The 12156-nt window shown below is 34.6% G+C and overlaps 1 protein-coding gene across 1 annotated transcript in view; it reads left to right on the top strand.

Annotated features, from left to right (window-relative positions):
• Nucleotides 1-9371, top strand: part of scarb2b (scavenger receptor class B, member 2b) — a 30149-nt gene extending 20778 nt beyond the window's left edge. The window contains exons 7-9 of the mRNA XM_046867454.1: nucleotides 3472-3650; nucleotides 8820-8938; nucleotides 9258-9371. Of these exons, the coding sequence (XP_046723410.1) occupies nucleotides 3472-3650; nucleotides 8820-8938; nucleotides 9258-9332 (373 nt within the window). The 3' untranslated portion in view covers nucleotides 9333-9371. The remainder of the gene's footprint in view (nucleotides 1-3471; nucleotides 3651-8819; nucleotides 8939-9257) is intronic.
• The last annotated feature ends 2785 nt before the right edge of the window (nucleotides 9372-12156 follow it).

Raw genomic sequence — 12156 nt, 5'->3', positions numbered from 1 at the left:
AAATGACCAAGTATCCTACCTAGATTAGGCTTAGATTTAGCCCTGGGGCCAGGTCTGAGGGACAGTGTCTGCCAGCAAGGGCCTTGTGACCAGTCCATAATGACAAAATCGGGCCATGTTCTGGACTGAGATGATGCAAGGTGATGGGTGAGGGTCAAACACACTAAACAATAATGAATATTAATAAATGTTTGGCTATTTAAATAGAAATTCATGGCTATTTAGAATATGCAAACACCATAAACATCAAGAATAGCAAATTGTTATGTCTGTATCAATAGCCTTGTATATATCATGATTTTTTTTACAATGGCTATATCACTTTTATAGCTATGGTGGCTACATTGAGTTTAGATATACACTATATAGGCAAAAGTATGAGGCCACTTGAGTATTGAACTTTCCATTTCAAAACCTTGGGTATTAATGCTGATTCATCTTGGGATGGTTTCACAACCCAGTGCAAGATTTTCTCTCCAAACAGCAACAAGAGTGTTCCAGTTCAACCTAGTGGGGTTGAGATCAAGGCTCTGTGCAGGGCACTTAAGTTCTTCCACTTTAATCTTGGCAAACCTTGAAACCTTTATACAATTAATAAGGAAGGTTGATTTTTCCACCATTAAAACAAAACTCATGGACCCCTGGGAATTTCTACATTTTCTACAATATATATTAACCATACTCAACACAGAGCATTAAGACAAAATCTTCCTATAAATGTTTTAAAGTAATTATGGCATTTAAAATTACGTAAATCATCAGGACACCAAACTGAACTTTTGCTATGTTTCCGCACGGACGGTTTTAATTGCCAGATGCGCACATCACGGCGGATTCGACGCTTCATTTGAGATTTGGTGCATCAGTGAAACAAATGTTTAGTGATTTAAAATAATTTTTAGGTGGCATATATTTTGTATCTGAGTTAAGAAAGGACATCGGGATTGAATGTGTGTTGCGTTGAAGGTTTTAATTTTAAATGCACGCCACCTTAATTAATTTATTGTGTTAATAAAATAGGTGCCGTTAAAATACATTTTCTCTAATATTTATTTATTTTATATAATTTAACATTATCTGCGTTTATCTTTAGTAAAATCTTTGTAAATTATTCAAATCCAAGTCTGAGCTGTTTCCCGTTTGGTATTTTTAGCTATTTGTTTATCATGTAAAGGTTATGTATGACCTCCGACCCAAGTGTCTGTCATTGTCATTTTCTGAGTTTTACGATGACGGAGGGATTATTTTCAGTGAGACCCTTGGCCTAAATGTACACACCCCATCCCTTCTTTGTTTAGCATGGAAAGAATCTGCATGACGCTTGTTCTCCTTGTACTTGGATGTGTGACAGCAAAAGTCATTTACTTGCTTGCTTTAACCTTTATACACAATTGGAGAGAAGACCAATGTGATCATAGTGTTTCATCCTTTTGACTTTATGGCTGGTTTTATGAGACATAAAGGTGTTTTTTATTTGTTGTTACATTCACACCTTATATCAATCTCTTTTCAGTGATGTCTTTAGTTGTCCCTGTACATATTGAATCATTATGACTTTAAATATACATTTGTCCTCTGATGATTATCAGCACGTTTAAAAGGTCTAATAATACGTCACAAAACTCTGATGATGTGCTAGAAGTAATTCCTGAATGATTGATAATGATGTTGTAACACAAGTGCCACTATTTATTATAATTTACTGTGCAGTCTATAACTTTTAATGATTATAAAGAGATGGGAACATTCATGAACAATTATTAAAACCACTGTAAACATTTGTCATCAGTGTCATCACTGAGTGCTTCAAGTGAAGTCAATTTTAGGTTTGATTACTTTCGATTATAAGATTTAAATAATCTTAAAACTTAAGATTATTGTCATGTAATACACTTATTCCCAGATCAGTTCCAAAAACACATGTAGACACATTGTTGAAAAAAGCACATATATATATATATATATAAAAACACAAATATATGATTGCAGTTCCTCATATTTCATTATAAAATTTCCAAAACAAGTTTAGGCATATTCACAATGCAACCTTGCATTGACAGGAACCTCTTCATTGCTACAAGAAACTGCATGTCCTTATCCTTTTCTGAACTACCCATCAGACCCCATTTAACATTGTATGAGTAAAGCTGTGTGTAAATGTTTGTCACAGGCCAAAATTAACTAAAACTTCTCAACAGATTTCTGCATCTGTGGAAAAATATGTCTACAATGAAAATTGCAGTGAAGATTACCTTCCAATCTTCTTCGAAATTTCTACACTGATAAATAGCAATCAAATTTAAGCACAGACTTTCACTGCACAACCGATTTCTCTTTAGTGGTGCTGAAAAAAAACTGAAACGGAGCTGAAAATATTACAATTACGACAAAATCGTGAAAGAGCACTTCCTATACTATAATAATGCAGCTCAGTCATTGCAGCATGTCAGCTACTACAGAAATACACCAACTTTTATTTTTGTTATTTCCTCTGTAATGCTAGGATGCCTATTTTTTCGATTCTAATTGCATAGCTAGTCCTTTTTGACGTTTCTTTTTTATAAATTTTTTGGTTCGTACGAATCGATTGATTTTCAACTTTCAAGTTTCTTTCAATTTATGAAACTGGTCAATGTAATCTGTATGTAAACTTGCAGTTACTCTGTGATTCAAACCTGATTAGATAAGATACACATCTCAGGAGCTCTCATAGGGTACATTTAAATACCACCATTTCTTGTATAGATGCCCTTGTGGACAATTTACAGATACATTGAATCCAGCTTAATAAAGCTTGCCAAGTTGTGATATTTTAAATGTTAATATTTTTTTTTAAATAATACAGTTGCTATACAATTATGCACAGAACATTCATAGCTTTCTAATGGAGACCATATAAGAGAATTTAAGAAATTCTTTATGGAGTATTATTATGGGATTTCTGAAGCGTATTAGAGTTTTGCACAACAATTGTTGAATCATTGCATATATATATAATGATTTATTAATATTTTTCTACAAATATTATACTTCCAAACATGTCGATTGTATAATTCATTTAATACAATTAACTGTATAAAATGTAAACGCAGGTTTGTCACTGGATTACTACAATGCAAAGTACTGAATCGAGCACTTCCATTAATGCCTGTTTGTTTTCATCCTACTGACTTTTCCCCTGGTTTGTTTTGTGAACAGGAAAAGGGAACACACTGTTTGCTGTGCTCAAGGGTTATCTCATTATTAATTTTCCTGTCTGGGAAACGATAACTTCCCACAATTCTAAACACTGCAAGCAAAACAAGACGATTTTATTTTTATTGCCAAATAGGTTAAATGGTCAAATCCTGTGTAAATTTTAAAGCAAGTGGTAAAGCAAGTCTCAGCCCATAAACAATGATGTAGTATTTTATTCTTGTCAAATACTTACATTTCATTTTCTTTCTATTCCTATTTCTTTCTATTGATTAGGTCAATTCACATGTTGTTTGAGAAAGAGGTAGAAGTGAAGGGCATTCCAGCATATCGATACACTCCTCCTCGGGCTGTGTTAGCTAGCGGAAAGAACAATCCGGAAAATGAAGGTTTCTGTCTTGAGAAAGGAAAATGCCTGGATGATGGAGTCTTAAATGTGGCAGTGTGTCGCAAAGGTAAGTTTATGTACACGGTCTAATGGCAATGAAAATAACTTTTTTATAACCTGCAGTGAATGACTCATGAAAAGGGATGTTGGATGGATTCACACAGTAACGTGATCAAGTATTTAAATGATTATATTCCACCTCCTTTTTTACTTTTAAAGTCAATTTAAGGGAAAAAAGTAAAAAAAAAACAAAGCAGAAGTATTCAACCCCTTTAGACTAGTACTTGGTGACCACCTTCTGCTCAACAGCTTAAACTTTGTTTTTCTACCAGTTCCTTCCAATTATAGTAATAAGATAATAAGATAGTAGAGATAGTAGTGGTAATCAATAGTAATTTATTACTAATAGCAATACGTTTAAAAGTAATTAACATTTTAAAATAACATTTCAATGAAATATAGCCTAGAAGAAATATTTACGGATATAATTTACATATCAGATTTTTAGACCATGCAGCTAAATCCATAGTTTGCCAATAAAAATATATATACAGAATCAAAACCATGCCAATTATTATCTTTTTTTTTTTTTTTTTGACCAAATTTACACTTAACCTAAGAAGATCATTAGTCATGCATTACTTAAACCCTGGCTGCTATGTTTCCTTAGTTATCAGTATTTAAGCTGAATATTAACCAGAGGTTCATGATTATTCTAAGAACTGGTGTGTGAACTGCTCAGGTCAGTTGAAGTTTTATTATTTGCTTGCAGATGCCCAAACACCCAAAATGTGCAATATGTTACAAAACTCGTGTAAATTCATTTTATCTTAGTTGTAAATTAAAAACACTAACATTAACACTAAATGGACAGACGTATTTAATTTTCCCTTCACTTGAACTAGGAGACTCAAACCTGTTCCAGCATGAGTGGAAGATCTTGAGTAGCCTGCTATAGAGCTCTGACCTCAACCCAACTGAACACCTTTTTAATGAATTGGAACATGCACCCCATGTGGAGATTTGTGCTCATTCAGCTACAAGGGATTTATCAAAATCAGGTACTGGTTTAAGTGGGCCTACATCAGTACCTGATTGTGTTAAAGCCCTTGTAGCTGAATGAGCACAAATCTCCACACCCACAATACAAAATCTAGTGTAATATCTTCCTTGAAGAGTGGAGGTTATTATAACAGTGAATGTCGAATTGGATGTTCAAAAAACACATACCAATCTTTTGATCAAATGTCTATAAACCATTGTCCATATAGTGAATCACAGTGTGACAGAGTGAATAATATACTGCTAGATACCAAAATATTGCTAAATATTTGCTTCATGCTAATTCAACTAGAGTTCACAGTAAAATGTGTACATCAGATATGGTTTTATAACTAAACACCTTCTGTCAGAGTTTAGGCATGTGACCCTAACCACACACACACACACACACACACACACACACACACACACACACACACACACACTATGTTCTCTATGTCTCTCTAAACCTTGCCACCTGACACAGAAGTCCTGGCTCGTTTCTAATCTCCCACCTGCTGCTGCTGTGTGTGTGTGTGTGTGTGTGTGTGTGTGTGTCTGTGTGTCTGTGTGTGTGCGCGTGTGTTTCCATGGCCTTAGATAGTATGTCCTTGGTTTCATCTAAATGACCTCTCAGATCAGTAAATCATTATAATATGTATTAATCATGCTAATATTATAAAACATTACGTTTTAATTATATTTAATTAATAATGTTGATTTTTTATTTTTTTTTTACAAAAAAAAATGTTTTTCAAAGACTCCATTTATCTTTCTTTACCTGTTTTCAACAAAACATAAGCACCGAGTTGTCCTTTGTTGTCAAACAAACACACTGGAAAACTGTCACCTCTGTCCTACTAATGCATTCTATTAGTGTTCTATGACTGTGTGTGTGTGTGTGTGTGTGTGTGTGTGTGTGTGTGTGTGTGTGTGTGTGTGTGTGTGTAATCAAGTGTGACCAAGTGTGTTATGTGTAATTGATTTCAGTCCTGTGACCCTGTTCACTGGAATAACAGGTTCTAGATGAGAGAATCCAAATGACACTAAAATGTCAAATCTATGTTTAATAATTAATATGTTTTCCAATCATCACAGTATCAGCATACAGTGCATTATTTCCTTATGTAACATGTAGTGTGATATTGTGGGAACTGTGGAAATTCTATTACTGTACCCCATTGGGAGCACTGTTATGATGCATGTATTCCTCCAGGAATTTCTAAAAAAAAACAAGGTAGTTTAGTCTTTTTCTGAGTGAAAGTATTCCCTAGAATGATAGTTAGACATAAGAATGTGTGGACTGCAAGGACATTTGGTTGGTCCTGAGAAAATAGAATGGAATTTATTCAGTTCAGATTATTTTTATTTGTATAGTGCTTTTCGGGACATTGTACATCGTGTGAAAATTGATATTGTCTCAAAGCAGCTGTACAGTATTTAATAGATAAAAAAAAAATTTAGCATCAAAAATGTGTCCCTTTAAGTTTATCCCTATTGAGTGAGGCAGTAGTGACAATGGCAAGGAATAACCCACTGAGATGGTATCAGGAAGAAACCTTGAGAGGATCCAGACCAGAGGAAACCATCCTCATCTTGGATGTCCATATATTATAGTTTTATTATTATAGTTTATTTTAGTTTATCTGTGATTAGGCAATATGTAGGTAAAGAAATAGAAAAGTCCGAAGTTCCTCACAAACAGCAGAAAAAGTGAGTATGATGAGGATTGCTCATTTGTTTTAAAGGTCATTCGCTGCGGTGTCTCGTGGAAAGCAGACAAAAAAGCACCAAGCATGTGACAGTTCCGTGGTTTGAACTGCATTGTTAACAAGGACAGTATCAGGTTTAAACTGCCAAAGAAGTATATAATAGCTTAAATAATCATTTTTTACAACTGTGCTGAGCAGCAAGCAACAACTACCACAGTGTTCTTCTGTTTCTCAATCCACCTCAAAGTCAATAATCTTTTAAGTTTTTACATCTTGTTATTTGTATCTTATGCTTTTTCTTTCTTTTCTTTTCTTTCATTCTTCCATATGATAAACTGATTGGGCAACTTCACCAATGTACCGGCAATGTAAAGGTTTTCTTAATAATTTTTTAATGCAAGGGGGGAAAAAATATTTTGGCTAACACATGATTCCCTGTCCTCGAATTTATTAATGAATCTGTGCCAATTTGGTCATGGAGTAAATGTCTCTTTAGGGAACAATTCAATGTCGTTGTAATTGCCAAAATGTCTACTGTGAGCTAAAACCTGAATGAGGTTAAACTGTTTTATAGATTGTCTATCGAGTCATTGTGTAATGATCATTGTCTAAGAGGGAGAAGTATTTGGGTCATGGTTCACACAGTGAAGTGACGGATGTGCATAATGTAATGTGGTATGGAAATGAAATCTCTGGCCAAAAAGTCTAGAACATTTGAACCAAGATCATAAAACAAGATACTATTGTGATCAAATTCACAAACATACTGTAATATACTTGAGGGAAAAAACAGAAAAATTCAAAATACTAATTAAGAAACTGTCCACTCATTAAATCCACAATGTCAGGATTTAATAAGAGGACAGTTTTTCAATTAGTATTTAGACGTTTTTAAAAAGCGTTTACTTAGCATTTATTTACTTACTTTACTTTTACTGAGGGTTTTTTTGGCCACAGTTGCCACTGGCTCGCTCATTAGAGATTAACTTTTATAATTATATGGAACAAAATTATAGGCAGTAAACTTAGACACTCTTTTATACAACTTTATAAGTGTTTTATGTCTGTAAAACTACCTTTGTGAAAATGTCCATTGTTAAAAGCACTATACATGGATAAAGTTCTCTAGGACCGGAGTTGGGAAAATGCATACTAGTGCAATAAATATTTAAAATGACTTCAAACTGTAAATAACAGGGCAGATACATTCAGAAAAGTGTTATATGTCCCATCCAAGTGATAGGTTTTTAGAAATTTTGGTAAAGAAATGAAGAATAATGGTTCATCCTTGAGAAGGACATGCAAAGGTGAAGTTACAGACCTGAATTGCTGGATTGATCTTTAGTGTTATAGATAAGGTGTATAGATTATGGAGATATCTGCAATGCAAAAGTTTAGAATTTTGGAATATAAAGCAGGTGACAGGTGTAAGACGGGCAAAAGAGTGTAAAATGTGTACAACCTCGCTTGAGGTATTGGATGTGTACCCTGAACATTATTCATAGAAAAAGTGGTGTCACTATAAAACTTTTACTTCCTGCCTTTCAGCTGCATCAGGTTCTCAGTAAGCTTGTTAAATGGGGACTTTTTAGTGATACTGTCATTATAAAGGTTAATAGGTTGCACGATTTCTGTGTCACAGAAAGGATGATGGTTATTGTGGTAAAGTTCAAAGGAATGCTTAATTTAATATTATTATTTTATTTTTTTTATCTTCATAAAGGCACAAGTGTGTAACCTCAGAGTCTCCTTTCGAAAAGGCATCTAGGATTTAAGGAAAACAGGCAGGGGTCCAAGCCAGGAAATAGTATAGACGGAAGTGTTAAATAATGTGTAGATATAACAGCATGAATGGGCAGTAAGACATAACGTCAGTAGGGTTAAAAAAAAAAAGGAAAGAACTAAATAAGGATTAAACATTAGACTCATGAGCACAATAGGGTAAAAAAGTAATGAAAGGACAGGCAGAGACAGGAATAAGCCAGAGGATCAAGCATGGGGCAATGTAAACAGAATACATGACATTAAAAAACAGTGCTGAAACCGTAATTTACAAAAAGAGGGAAAATGTGTAACACCCATGCTCTGTACTGTATGTGCAAATGGTATACTATAAAAAAAATGTCACTTTGTGTAAAAATGTCTAAAAGTGTCCTTTTCTCACATTGTAAAAGTTGCTTAGTTAGATGAGTCAGATAGTTTCAATGCCATGTAATCAGATAAAAGATTTCAAAATGCCTGAGACCTACGGTTCATTTTGTGGAGGTTCTAAGGTTTTACTTTACTTGTGATTAAAATCTCAATCACGTCAGGAAAGTCCTAGCTCGGCTAATTCATTATTTAATACGTAATTAATATTTATAATAATACTGCAATAATTATAATTATAATGGTAATACTGTATAATTATTTTCCTTTCCTCAATAACTTTTTGTCTCGTGACCTTGTTTTTGTTTACTATATAATGTATTTTTCTCCTCCAGGTGCTCCAGTCGTCGTCTCTTTCCCTCATTTCTACTTGGCTGATAATAAATATGTCAATGCCATTGAGGGAATTTCACCAGTGCATGAACATCATCAGACGTTCCTCGATCTGAACCCTGTAAGCACCACCTAAACTTCCTGAAACTGTTCTGTTATTCTTATTATTAAACACTGAGGAAACCTATTTGAATGTTCATGCTTTCTATCTATCTATCTATCTATCTATCTATCTATCTATCTATCTATCTATCTATCTATCTATCTATCTATCTATCTATCTATCTATCTCTCTCTCTCTCTCTCTCTCTCTCTCTCTCTCTCTGTCTGTCTGTCTTTTTTTTTTACTTAACTAAATAATTGATTGAGTAAATTATGCCTACTCTTTTCTAATAAATAGATTTATTATATTTTATTTGTGTGTGTGTGTGTGTGTGTAGACAACAGGTGTGCCAGTTCGTGCTGCTAAAGAGCCCAGATCAACATTAAACTTGATCGAATTCCCGGTTCCGTAAGTACACCATTTATTGGATAATTTTTATGATGCTGTGTTATTTGGATTTTATACCATTTTCAGATGGTATATGGTTTGGTTAGAGTGAATTGCCTGGGTGGGTATATCATTAATCTGCTACAGTAATCATTGACCAGTGTGTGTGTGTGTGTGTGTGTGTGTGCGCACGTGTCTGTGTGTCTGTGCCTGTGTGTGTGTGTGTGTGTGTGTGTGTGTGTGTGTGTGTGTGTGTGTGTGTGTGTGTGTTTTTCTGCAGATTGACCAAAACCCTGAATAACACCATCTTCCCCATCATGTTCCTCAATGAGGTATGAGAAAAGATGTGATTAAGACTTTAATGTTAGATAGAAAACTTAAAATTAATTAAACTTGTCTAGCTTGTGCTACCCTGCTGTGTATATATATATATATATATATATATATATATATATATATATATATATATATATATATATATATATATATATATATACTGCTCTTATAAACCCTTAAAAAGTGCTGACTTTGGCTGAAAAAAATCTTCTTACAGGAAAATATTTAAATAATTTTGTGTTAAAATATAAAAAAATTCTGAATATTGTGTTATTTTTTTTGTTGGTGTCTTTGGTGATTGTCTATTAGATAGCTTGCACTGTAGTCTGCATTTATTAATGATGGTGTGTTTTGTGTGTGTGTGTGTGTGTGTGTGTGTGTGTGTGTGTGTGTGTGTGTTTTAGTCTGTTGTGATTGATGACGTATCAGCTCAGAAGCTGCAGAAGCTGCTTTTGATTGTGAAAATTGTTCCAAACTTCCCCTACATCCTGCTGACCCTGGGAGTTATTCTGTTACTGATCGGCACTTGTTTCTTATTCTGCAGCTGCCAGAAGAAGGTAATGTGTTTGTGTATGTGCAAGAGAAAGAGAGAGAGAGAGAGAGAGAGAGAGAGAGAGAGAGAGAGAGAGAGAGAAAGAGAAATTGGCATAGTAATAAAAGGGTGAGGAAGAGTACGCCAAAGTTATAGGCGCACGTGTATACATGTGACAGTTCCTCTAAAAATGTCAGTTAATCTCACTACCTCATTATTATTTTGTTTCACGCTCCCTGTTCCCATAAACGGCAAAGGAATGTGACATTTTAACATCAACTGACATTCACAGCCTCGCACTCCAGTCACATAACTTTAAACTGACCTGGTCCTTTATTTCCCAGAATGTTGCAGGCTCTATGGTATGCATGAGTTCTGCTCAAAAAGCATATTCACAGCAACATTGCAGCAGTATTTAAGCCTTGCAAGATCAACGAAGAAACCCCTCAGGCCTCATTTTCTAGTGAGTTTGACCTTTCCAGATAGCTATCAAGCTGGACTTGACTGGATGTGTTGTAATTTGCAAGAGCTTTCCCTTATTTGAGGCAGTTTAACACAAATCCCTTCAGCACAAGCCAAATTTCCCTGGTTCGTTCTCCCCAAATTTATGCCATGTCTTTTTTTTCTGATTGTGTTTTTTGGTGCCTGTTTCGATTTCGCTGTATATCGTCCTGCACTTTTGTCTTATTGCCGTGTCGTGTTTCATTTCACAAAAGTTTTATTTATTGTATAATATAATATATATTTATCTGAATTCCTGTCATTTAAGAATGTGCATTTCCATAACCGAAGCCTGATGTGATTCGCATCTCCAAGCATTGCCAACACTATGATACAATAAATATACATATGAAGCTTCTACCGATGCGATTCAACCCAATTGCGATGCAGTTTGATCTGATTTCGCTACAATGCGATTCAATGCAATACGATGCAATGAAAAAAATCTGATGCTGTTCAATTTAACAGGGTACTGATATTTCTTTAGTTCAGACAGACAGCAAATTATAAATTTACTTAAGTGCCTTCTGACTTCTAATGTGGAGGTGGGAGCTCAGTGGTTAAGGCATTGGACTTTGGATTGGAAGATCAAACATTCAAATCCCACCAAAACCAAGCTGCCACTGCTGGGCTCTTGAGCAAGGCCCTTAACTCTCCCCTGCTCAGTTGTAAGTCACTTTGGATAAGGGCGTCTGCCAAATGCTAAAATGTAAATGTAATTGTAACGTATGTCCCCTTTCACAAACAAGCCTTTGTAGTGCTAAATAAGAAAAATGAAAAATGATTAAAAAAAACAGCTCTGCCTCTGCCATGTTAATCTCAATTTTATGTCTAGTGTATGTATCACATCATATTCACCTAGCGGCAGTGTTGCTGAGAGAATGCTCATGAGAAACAGTTTAGCGAGGAGAAATCAATCATATAAAATACTGGTCGCAAATTATTGGTCACTTTCTAAATAATAAAAGTATAAAGCATTTGCTAATAATTATATATACATCAATCGGTTCCTACTATTGCAAATATGTTAAAAAAAACATTGCATTGAGATTTAAATGCCAAGTTCTATCCCATGCATACGTTTTGAAAGCAGCGCATCAGATAGTTGACTTTTATGCCAGTGCACCATTGCAACTAATGTGGATATTACCATCCCCTGTCTTTGGTTATTTATTGTACAGATTTTTGGGGAAAAACCCTATTAGTAAAGAAAAAGCTGATCACACAGATCTTCGAGAACGAATTTCCCAGTCTTTCTTCTGTATTTTATGTAACGTAACCAAATGCTTATTTATTGTATGTTTACCATGATGTCCTCTTGCTCCTGAGATACTATTCCATATTTTAATTCTATAACCATGTATGTTTTCGCATGACCACGTTTACCTTATTTACATTTAAAGTCGAAGTGGCATTCTTGATAGATGTACCTGGTTTTGTATGCACATCCTACTGGCCAGTTCAATGAAATACATTTGAA

Source organism: Silurus meridionalis, chromosome 15, assembly GCF_014805685.1.
Source record: "Silurus meridionalis isolate SWU-2019-XX chromosome 15, ASM1480568v1, whole genome shotgun sequence".
Taxonomy (NCBI): domain Eukaryota; kingdom Metazoa; phylum Chordata; class Actinopteri; order Siluriformes; family Siluridae; genus Silurus; species Silurus meridionalis.
Note: the sequence above shows the minus strand (reverse complement) of the source record. Positions and strands in the feature narration are given on the sequence as shown.